Source organism: Xenopus laevis, chromosome 3L, assembly GCF_017654675.1.
Source record: "Xenopus laevis strain J_2021 chromosome 3L, Xenopus_laevis_v10.1, whole genome shotgun sequence".
NCBI lineage: Eukaryota > Metazoa > Chordata > Amphibia > Anura > Pipidae > Xenopus > Xenopus laevis.
This window is the reverse complement of record NC_054375.1, coordinates 143,705,482-143,724,281: the sequence shown is the minus strand read 5'-3', so window position 1 is coordinate 143,724,281 and position 18,800 is coordinate 143,705,482. Positions and strand designations below refer to the sequence as shown.

Below are 18,800 nucleotides of genomic sequence, written 5' to 3'. Positions count from 1 at the left end.
GAAGTTCCGCAATAATAAATTAATTGCATTTATTTTCAAAAAGATGGTGATCATGAAAATGCTAAGCCACCACACTTGAATATGGTAAATCCCATAAAGCAGAGGTCCTGAACCTTTTGTACTCATTGGTGTTCCTAGCTATTTACCATTGATTATAATTTTCATAGGATGGTACATCCCCTGTCAGGTTGCATTTTATTGGTAAATGAATTGGTCTTACAGCCTGAGCCTCCCCAGCTGAGGATTTTTATAGGGGAAGAGATCACCAAGACCAATGTACACTGGTCTTATGCCTTTTAAAATGTGCCTTGGTCATCAGTCATAATGGAGATGTGTCCCTCAGTATGTATGTGCACTGGCAGAGCATGAGTTACACACAGGGAATATGCCTCGCTCAATCCGATTTATATGTGCCTGGGTGAGTATCAGTTCCTTTGTATAGACTGGCGGTGCTAGGGGGAGAGAATACAGGGGCAGATAGACGTTCCTTTGCACAATGCTGAATTCTCAAGCAGCAGAGGTTTTTCAGTAGCGTGAAAAAGAGAGATGGAGAAAGGTGTGCGAGAGAAAGGGAGCGTGCTAGGATTAATAAAGAAGGGGGGAGGGAGGATATGCGCGTGGGGAGAGGTGCGAGGGAAATGCAGAGCAAGGCAGGGATATTAACGGATGGAAGAGAGGGACCAACTGGAGAGGGGAGATGGAGGAAGGAGAAGGAAGGAGAGAAGGAAGACAATGCTTGTATAAAGATGAATATTCATCTATAATATCTCTTTAAAGCCGTGAAGGATATCTAGAGAAGGATAGATCGATGATAGATAGATAGATAGATAGATAGATAGATGATAGATAGATAGATAGATAGATAGATAGATGATAGATAAGTAGATAGATAGAGATAGAAAGAGATGATAGAGAGAGAGAGAGAGAGAGAGAGAGAGAGAGGATGATAGATATACAGATAGATAGATAGATAGATAGATAGATAGATAGATAGATAGATAGATAGATAGATAGATAGTGGATGAATGGACATTCAGACAGATGGATTGATAATGGCTGAAAGAACGAACGAATGATGGAGGGATGATAGATGCAGTGCACTTGCTGGCGCTAGAGAGAACGAGGGTGCATGTGCGGGGGAGAATAAGTGGAGCTGTGAAAGGGGGAGAGGGAAGGAGATGTAGAGAGGAAGGCAGAATGAGAGAGGGTGAAATGGTTGAGAGGCAAAGGAGGGGAGGAGGAAAGAGCTACATCTGGGAAACCACGCACTATTACTAATGGGGGAGGGTAGAGACACAGAAGAAGGTGGCAGAGAACAAATTTGTTATGGTGTAGCATACAGTCTCCCTCCCCATATATCCATCGATATATATAATGCATACAGCCATTGCATTCCGTCCTCCCCTCAGAACGTGACACACTTACACAGACAGAGAAGAGCGGCACACGGCCCCTCCTCCTGTGTGAAATAGAGTTAACCCTCAACAAATCAAGATGGCCGCCCTGGTGTTCCTCAAGGCTTTGCATTCTCAACGGCTATTACCATGTTACCCCTGTGAGAAAGCATGAAGGGCGGCAATGTGCAGCCAGGGAGTGTAAGAAAAGCGCAGCCTACTGTATATTCATCCTGTACTGTATTTCCCAGCCTGTTTCATTCATTCCTGTTCACATTCAGTCAGGGGCTTGTCACTGTTGCATGATGAGTGAAATGATTTATATGCAAGTTGTTTAGTGACACTAATCTGTGGCCCTTGTATTTGTCTTGTCCCCACAGGCATCCTCTAGTGGCATGGTAATGTTACAGTGGAGCGCTCACTGACAGGCTTGTGCAGAGCGGCATGGCGGGGGCCTGGCTGGTTTTGTGGGGTCTCTGCTCAGCTGCCATTTTGCTGACGTCTTCTACGCAAGGTGAGAGACCTTTGACTTTCTTCTTCTATCAGTTCTATCAACTGCACATACTGACCTATCAACATATTGCATCCGCAACATTCTAGAACATTCCTCTTCCCCCATCTAGTTATTTGCACACTCACATTCTTAACACGTTTAATGTTAAAATATTTTCCTCTTTCAGCGATCCCTAGACGGGTGATAATTGACATAATATGCCGACTTAGAAACCATGAATAGCCCTAAACTGGATTTATATTGACTCCATTCTCCAGCAACATCTGTAGTTCTTAAGGGAAATTAGTTTTCCACAAATTATTCCTCTGTTCCCACTTGTTCCTGCTATCTGCACCACTTGCCCATTCATCCCGTCCATTAAGAGCTTTTCCTTTGCTTCTTTTCTCTTAACCCTTTCCCCTGAACTGTTTCTTTTTCTCTCCATTCCAACACATACACTCCTCCCATGCAGCATAGGGCTCCAATCCTCCTCTTCCTCAAATTCATAGAAATCCTTCTCTGTACCCTTGCATGTCTCCTCAAATATTTCATTGCTATTTGCATGTTAACCCAGTTTCTATTAGGGATCCACTATTTGGGATTTGGTCAAACACCAAACCAAATCTAAATCCTATTTTGCATAATTAATGGCAGGAAAGGAAAAAGTGGAATTTTTTTTTACTTCCTTGTTTCGTGACGAAAAGTCATGCAATTTCCCTTCCCGTGCTAATTTACATATGCACATTAGGGTTCGCATTGGCCAGGCACAAGGATTTGGCTGAATCCGAATCCTGCAGAAAAAAGCCGAATCCTGGATTCGGTGCATCCCTAGTTTCTATATCATCCCCCATCTCTTCTTGATAGGGATGCACAGAATCCACTATTTTGGATTCGGCCGAACCCCAGAATCCTTTGCGAAATACCAAACCGAATCCAAATACTAATTTGGATATGCAAATTAAGGGTGGGAAGGGGAGAACATTTTTTACTTCCTTGTTTTGTGACAAAAAGTCCTGCGACTTCCCTCCCCACCCCTAATTTGTATATGCAAATTAGGATTCGGTTGGGCCAGGCAGAAGGATTTGGCCGAATCTGAATCCTGCTGAAAAAGGCCGAATCCTGGCCGAATCCCAAACCGAATCCTGGATTCGGTGCATCCCTACTTCTTGAACATACTGACTATTTCTCACATACTGAATTTCATTTCCCAAATTATTGAAAAATGGTTGATCAAATACAACCCTTTGCTCATACAATTGCTTTCCATACAGTCATTTATTCCAATACTTCTATTTTCAGATATTTATTGTATTACGTATCCAGCCCTAGCTCCATATTCTTTATATTATTCTACATCTCTTGCTTTGACATCCACTAAATCTTGCAGTCCTCTCAAGTCTTCATTTCATTTCTCTATCATGTTTTCACTATATTCTCATGAATTGGCTTCCTTTTCCCACTTGATGTCCTGTAGTAACAATTTCCAATGGTCCAACATGCCATAGCAACCAAACAGATGTTATTTTTTACTGATCAAATGATGAAAGCAAGAGTCTGATTGGCTGAAATGGCTTAAAAGGCCAGCTTTGCCACTCTATACTGTTTTAAAACACACAATTGTCATATAAAATGCACTTAATGATGTCATCAGAGCTTAGTGATGCAATGTGTGTCACATTACTAATTATAATGATGTATTGTGTATTATATAGTGAATAATATAGTATCCCCTATTGTAAAATATAAGGATATTATAAGCAGTGCTGGACCAAACCAACTGGGCGGCCTAGGCAAATCCCCTGCTCTTGAATGCCCTCTCTTCCCCCACACAAGGTCAGGACCAAGGGGATCATGTCATAACAACCCAATCATCACCATGGAGTGTTGATAAATCCCCCCACTCCCTCAGCTGACTCCAGAGTAACAGGAGAGCAAGAACAAGGGAATTCAGGCAGAAGAGGTAAGTGAGTAGCGCCCTAGGCAGATGCCTCCTCAATCTACCCCTAGTTTTGGCCCTGATTATAAGTCACCAAGGAGTTCCATGACCAGATGAAGGCAGGAGGTCTAAGGCCTAGGCATTGGACTCCATAGTGCATTTTAATATCCTCATATTTTACAACTGGAAGTACGTCATTTATTGTATAACACAAGTTTCATTGAGTCATGTGAGTTATAACTAAGGACATGACTAAGCGCTATTTATAAGGATATCATTTACAGAATATTAATGGCTCTTGTACTCTCCCCCCTCCCCCCATTGTAAAATATGAAGATATTAAAAGTCATCTTGCAGTTCCATGACCTGTGCAAAGGCACTCATTCCTAAAGGGGTGTTTTAGTATGTTATAGAATGGTCAATTCTAAGCAACTTTTCAATTGCCCTTAATATTTTTTTTCTTATAGTTTTTTAAATGATTTGCCTACTTCTTCTTCTGACTCTTTTCAGCTTACAAATGGGGGGTCACTGACCCCATCTAAAGATCAAATGCTCTGTAAGGCTACACATTGAGCATTGATTGCACTGAATCCACTATTTGGGATTCGGCTGAATCCCTGAATCCTTGGTGAAAGATTCGTCCGAATACCGAACCGAATCCAAATCCTAATTTGCATATTCAAATTAGGGGCAGGGAAGGAAAAAGTGAAAACAAATCTTCTTCTGTGATGAAAAGTCATGTGATTTCCCTACCCGCCCTAATTTACATATGCAAACTAGGATTCGTATTCGGTTCAGCCAGGCACAAGCATCCAGCCGAATCCAAATCCTGCTAAAAAAGGCCGAATCCTGGCCGAATCATCTGCATGGTCACTAGGGTAATCTGGACCATAGCAACCAGATTGTTGCAATTGCAAACTAGTCAACTGCTGAATTAAAAGGCTAAATAACTCAAAAACCACAAAAAATAAAAACCAAAAACCAATTGCAAATTGTCTCAGAATATCACTCTCTACATCATACTAAACGTTAATTTAAAAGCGAACAACCCCTTTAAGCCTCCTGTATTTATATGGCCACTCCTCTGTGATGTCTGATATTCTTTATATTTTACAAAAGGGCTACTTGATTCCCTACATATTTCATATTATACTAATAGAGATTACAGTTACTGTAAATTCACAATACATTCGAAAATGCTATGTAGAAAGAAATTCGTCTGATTCTTAAAAAAGGTAGCCTATATAGACAGGCCAAATATCCAATTTCTTCTCAGTTCTCAGAATATAGGAGACTGGAAGAAGGAACTGATTAGAAGAAATTGAACAAAGAAAGAATGGGCAGGGGGTTGGAGGAGGTTTTTTTAAAGGTCCATCGATAATGATACCTTAAAAGCAATATGCTGGACATAAAATAGATGAGACAGTTTCAGTACTGGCATATTAATCCATTATGGTGTCTAAAAAATGTTGTAAATATTCCAGGCATCTGGTGTTATGTTTTTTCATATAAAGGTTAAATACAGCTTGTGTCATTCTAGTCTTCCATCCATGTGAGATAATGTATTGTGCTGCTATGACTGTCAAGCTAAGGGCTTTTATCTACCATTCTCTGTTAAACATTGAGTTTAGGCAAGTAGCAATAATACTGATGAGACCATATTCTATATCCTGTACGGAGACTCACATACTGTTTAGAATCCTGTGCTCTGCGTTGACCTTTTATTCATGGAAACTGGCAACATACATTCTCATTAGACTCATGCATATACATGTTAATAATAATAATAATAATGATAATAAGGCCCACATACACGAGCAGATAGAAACTGCTGCCAGATTAAGTCGGCATCTTATTGGGCAATGTATGGGGCCCACAGACGAGCTTTCCTGATCCATATCAGGCCGAAAGTCAACCAGATGTTTATGGGTGGGGTTAATAATCCAGTTGGATCGAGGACTGCATTGGTTCGTTGATGTGGTCCTCGATCCGACTGCCTGTATTCTGCTCGTTGTGATCCGATTGTTGGTCCCTAGGGCCCACAATTGGATAAGCCCAATGGCGCTCACCTCAGGGTGGGCATATCAATGAGAGATCCGCTCATTTGGCGACCTGGCTAAACAAACGGATCTCTGTATTTATGGCCAGCTTAACAGTTTCATTAAACTTCTGCATATTTGTAAACTGATTACATCATTAGACTAAAGGTGGCCATACACGCCCAGATATTATTGTACGAAAAGTCTATTCAGTGCATGTGTGATGGAAGTCAAGTCAACACATATCAACAAAAGATTTGGATATCGATCGGCTCGTCGATTGGCCAAGTCGCCTGAAGTCGCCAGAACGTTGTCCAGGGTTAACTACTGAATCGTCAGATATAGATAATATCGTCAGAGGTAGAATTCTATTATTATTACCTGTATATCTGATTATTCAGAAAATGAACGATCTTTCCTTGCGAAACGATCATGATTCTTATGTGTATGGCCACCTTTAAGGAGAAGGAAAAGGCTAAGTAAGCTTTATCAGAAAGGTCTATATACACACCAGTAATGCTGCTCTGACAAAATAAACCCCACATTTCTTTCCTTCTATTGTGTACACATGGGCTTCTATATCAGACTTCCTGTTTTCATCTTAAACCTCCAGGGCTAGGGCTTGAGCATGCTCAGTTTGCTCCTCTCTCCATCACCCTTTTCTCTATTCCCTCCTCCCCCCTGCTGTAATCTGATCCCAGTGAGCAGGGAGAGACTCAGGCAGGAAGTGATGTCACACCATGTTAATATGGCAGCTGCTATCCTAAACAAACAGAGAGAGCTTCTAGAGCTGTTTACTCAGGTATGGTAAAGCATTCTGCAGAATAAATAGTGTTTTAGCTTGTACTATTGTGGCTAATCTATTAGCAATGAACTGCTTCGGTAGCTTTCCTTTTCCTTTAATACCCTCGTGCTTTCATTTAGGCTCACATACTTATGTATAACTACCTTGGATGCCCATACTAACTCATACTCATTTATACTTAAATTTGAGAGCCCATATAGAGTCATAGTCATGTCATATATTTCTAATAATGATGTACAGATGTAGACTTCTACTCATGGACACTTGATCTCATCATGTTTTTATGTAGACTTTGCACTCATTAGAACAGGGGTCCCCTACTTTTTTTCACTGTAAGCCACATTCAAATGTTAAAAGAGTTGGGGAGCAACACAAGCATGAATGTCCCTGGGGGTGCCAAATAAGGGCTGAGCTAAGTGGACTGGCAGCCTACAGGAGACTCTGTTTGGCAGTACACCTGGTTTTTATGTAACCAAAACTTGCCTCCAAGCCTGGAATTGAAAAATAAGCTCCTGCTTATTTGAACCAAGGGGGTTGGTGAGAAACATGTTGCTTGCAAGCCACTGGTTGGGGATCACTGCATTAGACTGTATACACAAGCAGATTCTCATCAAGTCATTAGAAGAAAGCTCACATGCTCATGTATACTCATGAATACACAACCTTTTGTAGACTTGTACTCGTGAAAACATCTACATCTGGATTTGTGTTAGACGTAGACTGATGCTTTCTTCCCTTATATTACTTATACCCCTCCCCGCCTATATATTTCTCTTTCCCATAAAATCCAATTAGCACATGCTGATGTACTCATTTATTCTGGCTGTTCCAATAAACATTTGTCTTTTAGTTGGTTTCCCACCTAATGACTGCTTTTCTTTATCTCTTTTTTATTCACCCAGTTCAATCTCTCTCCCCCTCTTCCTTGTTTTTCTCTCCTGCTCTCTCTCCCCTCCCTCTTTCATTTCTTCCCCTATATCTAATTATTCCTCAGAAAGCTAATTAACACCTAATTAATTCAGGGATCTCTCTAACCTGGGAGTCACAACTCTCCACATTTTCTGGCAGATAAATACATTAGAATATTTCTGCCAATTTTGGTTTTTATGTTTCAGCTGTAAATAACACTATCTCAGAAATTTCTTCTTGAAAGTAACAGACCACCTCATCCACCATATTTCCACTCATTCATCTGTGCCGTGGCAGAAGCTTAGGATTGTGGGTTCTGCCAGCTGATTGAGCCTTATTGCCTCCTCCATTTAGGGGATTATTTATCAAGCTCTGAATATCCGAACCTCGAATAATTTGTAGTTTTCAGAGGGGAAAAAAAGACTATGAATTTTTCGAGATTTATTAAAGTCCGCTGGTCTAAAAACTCAGATTCCGAAACCCTGGCATCTAAAAGCTCCCGAAGTCCTGTATAAGTCAATAGGGAAGGTTCCAGTGTCTTTGCTGATCTCCATACTGATATCCAATTAGTTTGTGGTTTCTGTGCAAAAAACTCTGAATTTATTCTGAGTTTTCTGAGTTTTTTGCACAGAAACAACGAACAATTCAGGGTTTCCGGGGAAAGCTCTGAAGTTTGCCCGACCCTATTTTTTCTGGATTTTTTTTCCATCACCAAGGTCATTTGGGCAATTGGAGTTGCTCGGATTTCTAACTTAGAAATACTGAGATAAATTCGGACCATGATGGAACACCCTTAGGGGCCCATTTACTTAGTTCGAGTGAAGGAATAGAGGAAAAAAAGTTCAAATTTCGAATGGTTGAATATGGCTAGTTCGACCATCAAATGGGCTACTTCGACCTTCGACTTCCAATCGAACGATTCGAACTAAAAATCGTTCAACTATTCGACCATTTGATAGTTGAAGTACTGTCTCTTTAAAAATTTCTTCGACCCCCTAGTTTGCCACCTAAAACCTACCGAGGCCAATGTTAGCCTATGGGGAAGGTCCCCATAGGCTTCCTAACAATTTCCTGATCGAAGGAATATCCTTTCGATCGATGGATTAAAATCCTTCGAATCGTTCGATTCTAAGGATTTATTCATTCGATCGAACGATTATTCCTTCGATCGTTCGATCGCAGGAATAGCGGTAAATCCTTAGACTTCGATAATCGAAGTCGAAGGATTTTACTTCGATGGTCGCATATCGAGGGTTAATTAGCCCTCGATATTCGACCCTAGGTAAATGTGCCCCGCAATGTCAGTCGTTGTGACATTAAAAAAGAGAATGTATAACTACGTACAGGAGTAAGTGCCTAGCACAATACCTGTGCCGTGTAGAGGTAAAATAGTGCATCAGAGTATTGATGACATTTCTCAGTTGTAGCTCGTGTGTGGTGCAGAACTGAAAGTTGACTGCTACTAAGATATATGCTTCATTTTCTTTCCTGATTATCTTTTCTTTCTAACATGGTTCATCTGCATGTTTAATGAGCCCTATGTTTTTATATTAGAGAAAGCTGACAACAGTAATGTTTGTATAACTTAACCCCTTCATTTCATAATTCCTTAGGCTTCCTGCTCCATTTTTGCTGCATTGCACAGCAGCATAAGTTTCCATTCTCCTTATATACGATCAGCAGAATTATTATGGGTTATACCGTATATGGATTGCAATTTTATAAGATATAATATGGCCAACCTTTGCTTTATATGATACTTCTTTTTGAATGTCAGGCTCCCTTGGAGAGCATGGAGAGTTTTGCAGGGACTGGTTTCTAGCAAGAGCCTTTCAGGGCCCTGGACTTTTGGGGCAACACCTAAGCAGATTCTACCCATTTTGGAACAACAGACTGTGAGATAGGGGTAGCACTTAACTAGTCTAATCAAACTAATGTCATCATGGAGAGAAGTATTCGGCACAATTCAGGTCCAGGAAACAGGTCATCCTAGCAGTCAAGCTTAGATGGTTTTAGAAGGCGGTAGAAAGAGACTCCAAAGCTTGGGTTTGGGTTCCAAAGGCTGAAAAATGTTCCTTTCCAAATGTGGCTTTGCTTGAAAAGTAACAAGACAGCATTTTCCGGAAATGACAAGCCCAGGGAGCCATGGCCTTGTAACTTCTAAATTCAGTTTGTCAGCTTCTCATGTGTTGATATACATTCCCCTATGCTTAATTAAAAGAATGATTGGATGTGCACAGAATAGTTTGCTACAAGAAAGCAGATAAGCAAAGACGCTAAATTATCACCCCGAACTTTGAGTTGAAAGTAATATATTTTATAATAACTGGATAAGATAACTAGCCAGTCAGAGCACATTATAATTGTTTATACCATAAAAAAGATTTCTCATATACAGAAGGTCCTAAGACAGTTTCCCCAGTTTCTTTGAAACCCTTATTTCAGATCAAACGGGGCACTCGAATTAATGATGGCGTGAATGTCACCAAAATACTTCGAATCCAACCGTCAGATTGCTTGAAATAAATATTTAAACCGTTGTTCCTTGGACAAACTGACAAGACAAATGAATCCAAAAACAACCAACCCGAGTCAGATAATTCCATACACACAAACATGTAAGGTTTTGCATAGTAGACACCACCATAGAATACAATGAAACCTGCAAGTACAGGTATGGGCTCTGTTATCCAGAATGCTCGGGACCTGTTTTTTTTTCTGGATAATGGATCTTTCTGTCATTTGGATCTTGATACCTTAAGGCTGCTAGAAAATCACGTGAATATTAGAGGAGAATTCAACCGTTTTCCAAAAATGTGGGGTGGAGGGTAGGGTTGTTTTTTGGAAAACCATTGAATTCTCCTTTACATTAACCAAATAGGCTGGTTTTGCTTCCAATAAGGATTAATTATATCTTAGTTGGGATCAAGTACAAGCTACTGTTTTATTATTACAGAGAAAAATGAAATCATTTTCAAAAATTTGGATTATTTGGATAAAATGGAGTCTCTGTAATTCAGAGCTTTCTGGATAATGGTTTTCCAGATAACGGGCCCCATACCTGTACAACTGACTGTTACAAAGGCTGAAAGTGAGCATTTTCTGCTGAGCTGTCGGCTGCATTTAAAGGACAGCAATTATTTTTTTCCATTTGTGGTAAAGTACTCTGTAAGTGACCTATTCATATACTTTGCAATTGCCTCTTTTTAACTGTATTTTGTCAAAGGCATGACCCACCAACTGTGATTACTGCTTCCATCTGTCTTTCCATATGTTCTCAATACACAGTCTCCACCTACTTGCTTGAACTGGAAGGCAATACATAGATGAACCGAGTTATTAACAGCAAAGCCTACATGTTAAATGAGGTAGGCCACTGCTTCGAATCACCGACTCAAAGCTTGTACAAATATTTTTACTCATCGGGCAACTACAGATATACCCATGCCCAAGTGAAAGTCAATGGAAGTGGAGGATTCAGGATTAAGTGAACCTTTTTATGGTAACTCCCACAGTCTCGCCAAGTGCCTTGTGCCTTTGTTATCTAACAGTGAAATGCCTTTTCCCATGCAAAGAAAATATGTGCTTTTCTTAAAAAAAAACTGAAAGTGGAGAGAGGGTTTTTTAAGCATCCTTGACCTTTGAGAAAAAAGAGCAGAGAAGATTTACAAGCTGCACAGATATAAATCAGTTCCTTCAGTTTCCAATATGAAAAAACATAAACAGTTCTGTGTATTTACTTTCACGCACATCTTTAAAGTGCCAGCATTGCATACAAATGTAAAGTCTTTAAAATACTCCACTATCCATTTATAATACACACGGGCAAAATCCATTTATAATACACAAAAGCTATGAATATCTTGTAAACGATATCTTTATAAACGGTGAGTTCTGATGTCATCGGTTATAAACGGTGAGTTCTGATGTCATTTCTGTCACATGACTCACTGAAACTTGTGTATTATAATAAATAATGTACCCCCCATTGTAAAATATGAGGATATTAGAAGTCGCCTAGGAGATCCATGACTATATAAAAGCACGAGGCCAAAGGCTATATAATAACACCATATAATACACAAAAGCCATGAATATCCTGTAAATTATATCCTTATAAACGGTGAGTTCTGATGTCATCAGTTATAAACTGTTATAAAGTTATAAAGTTCTGATGTCATTTCTGTCACATGACTCATTGAAATTTGTGTATTATAATAAATAAAGTACCCCCAGTTGTAAAATATGAGGATATTAGAAGTTACCTCGGAGTTCCATGACCTGTATAAAAACACTCCGCCTTCGGCCTCGTGTTTTTATATGGTCATGAAACTCCTCGGTAACTTATAATATCCCTATATTTTACAAAAGGGGGTACTTTATTCACTATATAATAGACAAACCCTCTACCTACCCAAATATTCTCTATCACATGTTATAGGATGCAGACCCTGGAAAGCAAACGTTTCTTCTTACAGGGAGTTAAGTTAAGTTCAATCTACCCTCTTTGAGCAACAAACTCTTGTTTTTCTTTCTACTGTGCAAAAAAGTGCCCTAATATGTGAATATTAGCCACTAATATGCCCCTACCAAGCACTTGCATTGAAGTTTGCATGGTACAACTAACATATTCTGCTCGGGAATTGTGAATGGAGGTAACTTAAGACCAAGGGGGCAAATTTACTAAAGGGCGAAGTGGCTGTCGCTAGCGAAAATGCACCAGAAATCCAATCTGCAGGGACATTGCCAATTTACTAATAGTTGTTAGAGGATAATTCACTGGCGAACTTGCTAACGAAGTTTTGCACCCTTTCGCCAGGCGCATTTTCACTCCATTGTTACTCCCCAAACCCACTAAAGTATGAATTTTCCATTACGTTACCCCTTTCTTCACCAGCTTAGACCTGGGGAACTGATAAGATGAAGCTTCATCCTCCTCAATCTGTGACATCATATCCTGCATGCCGAAAAGTCAAAAAATTATTAAAAAAATGCTGTTTTTTCATATTTTAAAGTGGGGTTGTCTTTAAAAGTTGTAACTGTTAAAAAATTTTGTTTTAATTTTTTTGAACCATTTCAGGGGCATGCCACATTTGTTGTAGGGTGGGCTCATGTCTAGGACATTAGAGGATCTCTTTTGTCTTTATTTTGCTTCCATTTGTAATAATTAGTGGCCACTTCAAGCATTTGCACCAACATCTCTAATAAAGACGCATATATGGCCCATATGTATCAGCCCTATTCAAATTGACCTACGCGTAAGAGGACTAACGACGTTTCACTAGGCCTAAATGAACGTTAACGAAAGATCGCTAAGAAATGCTTCCTCAGTGAGGAAGGGCCATGTGGTCATGAAACGTTTGATCTTGTGTAAAGTGTCACTAGCAACATGGAATAAATTTGGGATCACCCCGTTTGCTGCAATAACAGGTATCGGCTCTTTCATATTCATTGGATTCACTACTGGCGTGTAGCTAAGCGAGTGCTAATACCTGTTTCTCCTCCATTGACTTTGTATGTTGACCTTTTAAGAGCACCATCAGTCTTTCCACAGTGGCAACTACAGATAACCTCCCCACTTTAGGACTTCAGACTAGTGAGACAGTGGAAGTGTAAAAACAAGAGTCAAGGCCAAAGGACAGTGCAGGAGGCAGACTAAAGAATCCAACACACACAGGCTGAGGTCAGGGCAGGCAGCAAGTAAGTGTGATCCAATATCCAGGCAAATCAGCAATCAGAATAATCCAAGTCCAAAAAAAAACCAGACAACGAAGAGTATACTTGAAACATGACTTCAGCACAGGCTGCAGAAGCAGACTCCATCTTGGATCCCAAAGGCAGTCAAATGTACTGTACCTTCTTAAAGGGGCACTGGCACCAAGGCCACCATATTTTGGAATAATATAGGTTTTCCAATCTGTTCATTGGTTGCTATGTGTTACTAGACAAGATGCAAACTTGACACCGGTGCTGCCCTATGGTTTCCATATTGTAAATTTATTTTGTACTACACTACCTCTTTGGGGGCCCTGAATATAAAAAAAAATGATGATGTCATTGAAAAAGATCAGTGGAGTTCTTGAGGAGTCTGGGGTCCATAGAATATAGAAATCTATTGGAGAGATGCATATTGCCCATGGCTCTCCAGATGAACAGCTCTGTATTGGAGCAGTCAATCCACAAGAGTTCCTCAGCATGGAAAGCAGCTCTTGAAGTCAATATTTGTGCCACGTGCATCTGGCTTGTGGTAATTTAAGAACCGGAGCTAAAGTCACAGTTTTATCACTGAAGTGAGACTTTATATTCAGTCATTAACAAGGGAAAACACAGTCGCCTTGGAGGTGTTGGTGGTATTTTACAGTTAACTCCAATGTTCCTGTATCTATCAAGTGTCCGTAGTGGCTTTGATCTACTGCTGGTTATTTAAAGGAGAATGAAGGGCACTAGTAATGCTGTATTTTATATACTGAACTCACTGTACTAGCTCAGAAGTTCAGGAGACCTATAAGAGAGATTAAAAGCTGTACACAGGAGCCCCCCATTTTCTGATCCTTGTAGGCCATCTTAAAGGGGTTGTTCACTAGTGATGGGCGAATTTATTCTCCAGGCACAAATTCTCAGCGAATTCCCGCAATTCGCTGCCGTCTAATAAATTTGCGAAACCGCCGCAAAAATTTGCTGGCGTCCAAAAAAAATGGACGCCAGTGTCGGTTTGCCTGCGTCAAACAAAACGGCACCAAAAACGGATGTAAAAAAAAGGCGTCAAAAGCGATACGTCGTTTCACGAATTTTTCGCCATTTCGTTTCGCGAATTTTGCGGGAAATTTGCAAATTATTCGGCAAACCGAAACCCAACAGATTCACCCATCACTATTTTTCACCTTTGAGTTAACTTTTAGTATGACATAGAGAGTGATATTCTGAGACAATTTGCAACTGGTTATAATTTTTTTATTGTTTGTGGTTTTTGAGTTATTTAAAATTTAATTCAGCAGCTCTCCAGTTTGCAATTTCAGCAATCTGGTTGCTAGGATCTTAATTACCCTAACAACCATGCATTGATTTGAATAAGAGACTTGGATATGAATAGTAGAGAGCATTTGTTTTTTTTAGATGGGTCAGTGACCCCCTTCTGAAAGATGGAAAGAGTCAGAAGAAGAAAGCAAATAATTTTAAAAAACTATAAAAAATAAACAACGAAGACCAATTGAAAAGTTGTTTAAAATTTGGCATTCTATAACATACTACAAGTTAACTTAAAGATGAATTACCCCTTTAAAGGAGAAGGAAGGCTACCAACGCAGTTTATTGCCAATAGATTAGGCACAACAGTGCAAGATAGAACACCATTTTTATTCTTTATAATGCTTTACCATACCTGAGTAAACAGCTCTAGAAACTGTCTCTGTATGTTTAGGATAGCAGCTGCCATATTAGCTTGCTGTGACATCACTTCCTGCCTGAGTATCTCCGTGTTTGCTCATAGTTCTGGGCTCAGATTACAGCAGTGAGGGGAGGGGCAGAGGGAGAGAGGAGCAAACTGAGCATGCTCAAGCCCAAGCCCTGGAGGTTTAAGCTGAAAACAGGAAGTCTGATACAGAAACCCATGAGTACACAATAGAAGGAAAGAAATGCTGCGTTTCTTTTCACAGAGGACTCTGTCAGCATTACTTTGAGGGTCAACTAGTGTATTTATATAGACGTTTCTGCTAAAGTTTACTTAGTTTTAACCTTTACTTCTCCTTTAAGAGGGTCAGTGACAGTACACATGCTGTGTGCACTAGGGGTTATCAGATCATTAGCATGTGTTTTCTGTTCTGATAATCGATAATGAACTTTGTATTGTGACTTTTATATACACTGTACTGTATACTAAGGCAGATTTATTAAGGATCGAATAGTAAATTCGTATTCAAATTTTCACATTTTTTTCGGTGTTCTACATTCACACATTCAAATTATAATCTCCCAATTTGAATGTGAGATTGATCACACCTCGACCACGGAAACAGTTCTCATTCGAATATTCGCCAACCTAAAACCTGCCGCGTTCACTTTACAAGTCAATGGTCCGTTGAACCATTTGAAGACGTTAATTGTCTTCCTGACATTCAAGTATTTTTCGGAGGGAAAACTCAATTCGTATTCCATATAAATCGGCCCCTAAGATCAGAAAGTGACAGTACCCAGAGCATGGGCTGTGAATCGAAAAGAAAATGAGGAGCTACTGGGGCATCTTCAGAGGCACAGATCTTCAATTCTGAAGGGCTGATCCAGAATCTGGAGACCTAAGTGGTAGCATTTCTAGCCTAATTCCTTATTGAGTTAAGCCCATCTTCCAAGATTTAAACCAGCAAATGCATTGCTAAATGCCCTCCAGAGAGACTTAATGGCGTAGGACAGCTTAAGAACATTTATAGGCATCTGTTTCCTTTTGTTGTGCTTCTATATTGTATGCAGACAAAACTCTGTGGTCAGTGTTCTGCCGGCGGTAACAGGCTCGCAGCCGAAATGGGATGCGCTTTGTTCATACAGAACAAGCCTTCACAGATCAGAGGAGGAACACGACTCCGGCTAATAACACGCATCACTCAAAGGATTCTGGGCGTTCAGTCCTGCTGCCGATAGCACTTTTCTCACTGGAGCGCCACTAGTAAAAACTCCCAGAAGCCCTTACTAATAAACGGCGCTCAGGCTTCTCTGGGCCTCAGCGCATTCCGCCGGTTTAAAAAAAAAAAAAAAAAGTTGACTTTTTCTGCTGAGGTTTAATTTAGTGGCTGTGATATAACCTGCAATTATTGCATTATTAGACACCTTCTTAGATGTCAGCCAGGCAGGTTGCAGAGTGCGTCCCTGTGCCCTTTTCATTATTAAAGGGAAATAGACTGAGCGCTTAAATACAGTGATTATTAGTATATATATATATATATATGCAGTTTTTATTCAGAGACATTTTTGCAAAATGGTTTAAGGCAGCAGAGGGATTAGCTGGTTTTACAATAATGACACCAAAAAATTAAAAAAATAAAATTCTTCCTATAATTAACAGATGCATAATTATGTGGGAGGCAGCTATTTTCCCTGGCAAATCAAATGGCAAACACACAGGGGAGGATATACAGTATGCACGGAACCTTTTATTTAAAAGCTTTGCGGCAGGAACAATCTGCTACATTCATGTCAATGCGGGGCGCAGCATGTATCAAATGTTTTGTCACAAATGGCTGCTCCTTCCATGCCCTCCTCTTTATTATATATTAATCTTGTCTCTATGCCAACAAATCCTCAAAGTGGAGCAGACAATAACACGTGGGACCTGACAACGTCACCTAAAGGGAGATTATGAACACTTGGGGGGTAACGTATTAAAAGCTACCGGGCGTGCAGAAGTTTTAGTTGCCCATAGCAACCAATCGACAGGGAGCATTTACTGGTCACCTGTTTGAAAACAAACACATGATTGGCTAAACAGAGGTAAACATATTTCTAACTTCCTGTTTTTTTTTTGAGGTAAGCAATCAGTGGAAATTGTAATTGCAGGCAAGCACCAATCCGGAACACCAAAAAGTAGAATCCAGGAGCCAGAAGTTTAAATGGATGCTGTCATGGGAAAACATGTTTTTTTCCAAAACGCATCCGTTAATAGTGCTACTCCAGCAGAATTCTGCACTGAAATCCATTTCTCAAAAGAGCAGACAGATTTTTTAATATTTAATTTTGAAATCGGACACGGGGCTAGACATACTGTCAGTTTCCCAGCTGCCCCAGTCGTGCGACTTGTTATTTCTCATACTTAAAGGGATACTGTCATGGGAAAAAAAAAATGTTTCAAAACAAATCAGTTAATAGTGCTGCTCCAGCAGAATTCTGCACTGAAGTCCATTTCTCAAAAGAGCAATCAGATTTTGTTACATTCAATTTTGAAATCTGACATGGGGCTAGACATTTTGTCAATTTCCCAGCTGCCCCTGGACATTTGACTTGTGCCTGCACTTTAGGAGAGAAACGTGGGTTTTTACTATTGAGTGCTGTACTTAAATCTACCAGGCAGCTGTTATCTCGTGTTAGGGAGCTGCTATCTGGTTACCTTCTCATTGTTCTTTTGTTTGGCTGCTGGGGGGGAAGAGTGATTGAAGTTTATCAGAGCACAAGTCACATGACTTGGGGCAGCTAGAATCCCCTTGACAAAGGCTTACGCCGAAACGTTGGGGCCATTCTCATACTGGTGGTAGGTGTATCTGCTCCTTGCTGTATAATTGTAATACTTACTGTTTACTGTTATGTAATTGTGGCTATGTTTAAACGTTAGGTATATACCATGTAAGCTTATGTATTGTATTATACAGGCCTACTATTGTGGCTTTGTGTGTATTATTTGCATAAACAAGTAAAACTTTATTTTAAATATACCATACTTGCCTTCTTTTGAGTGTGCATACCTATCTATATATTGTTACGTTGTGGGGTACCCATTGTAGGGGTACCCTTTTGATGTTTGCACCTCTTGCACTGTTTACCTACAGCATTTGCTGAATTGGTGTGCCCTCCACCCATTACTAAATTCTGCAGCTAGGAAATTTACAATATGTCTAGCCCCATGTCAGATTTCTAAATTGAATATAAAAAATCTGTTTGCTCTTTTGAGAAATAGATTTCAGTGCAGAATTCTGCTGGAGCAGCACTATTAACTGATTCATTTTGGAAAAAAAATGTTTTCCCATGACAGTATCCCTTTAATGTAACTGAATCAGTCTCAGGGGGACTTGGCTTTTACTATTGAGTGTTGTTTTTAGATCTACCAGGCAGCTGTTATCTTGTGTTAGGGAGCTGTTATCTGGTTACCTTCCCATTGTTCTGTTGTTTGGCTGCTGGGGGGGGGAAAGGAGGGGGTGATATCACTCCAACTTGCAGTACAGCAGTAAAGAGTGACTGAAGTTTATCAGAGCACAAGTCACATGACTTGGGGCAGCTGGGAAATTGACAATATGTCTAGCCCCATGTCAGATTTCAAAATGAATTATAAAAATTCAGTTTGCTCTTTTGAGAAATGGATTTCAGTGCAGAAGTCTGCTGGAGCAGCACTATTAACTGATGCGTTTTGAAAAAAAACATGTTTCCCCATGACAGTAACCCTTTAAATAATACGAAAAAAATTTTTTTACATTGTGTATAAAAACAAAAGCCATACGAGTTTTGTCTCACCATGAGACTCTGAATCATAGGC

General features: G+C 39.9%; 1 protein-coding gene across 4 annotated transcripts in view; it reads left to right on the top strand.

Annotated features, from left to right (window-relative positions):
* Nucleotides 1-18,800, top strand: part of adgrl1.L (adhesion G protein-coupled receptor L1 L homeolog) — a 191,312-nt gene that overhangs the window by 79,518 nt on the left and 92,994 nt on the right. For all 4 annotated transcript variants that reach the window (XM_041587189.1, XM_018253629.2, XM_041587188.1 and 1 more), the window contains exon 2: nucleotides 1,775-1,908. In XM_041587189.1, coding sequence (XP_041443123.1) covers nucleotides 1,839-1,908 — 70 coding nt within the window. In that variant the 5' untranslated portion in view covers nucleotides 1,775-1,838. The remainder of the gene's footprint in view (nucleotides 1-1,774; nucleotides 1,909-18,800) is intronic.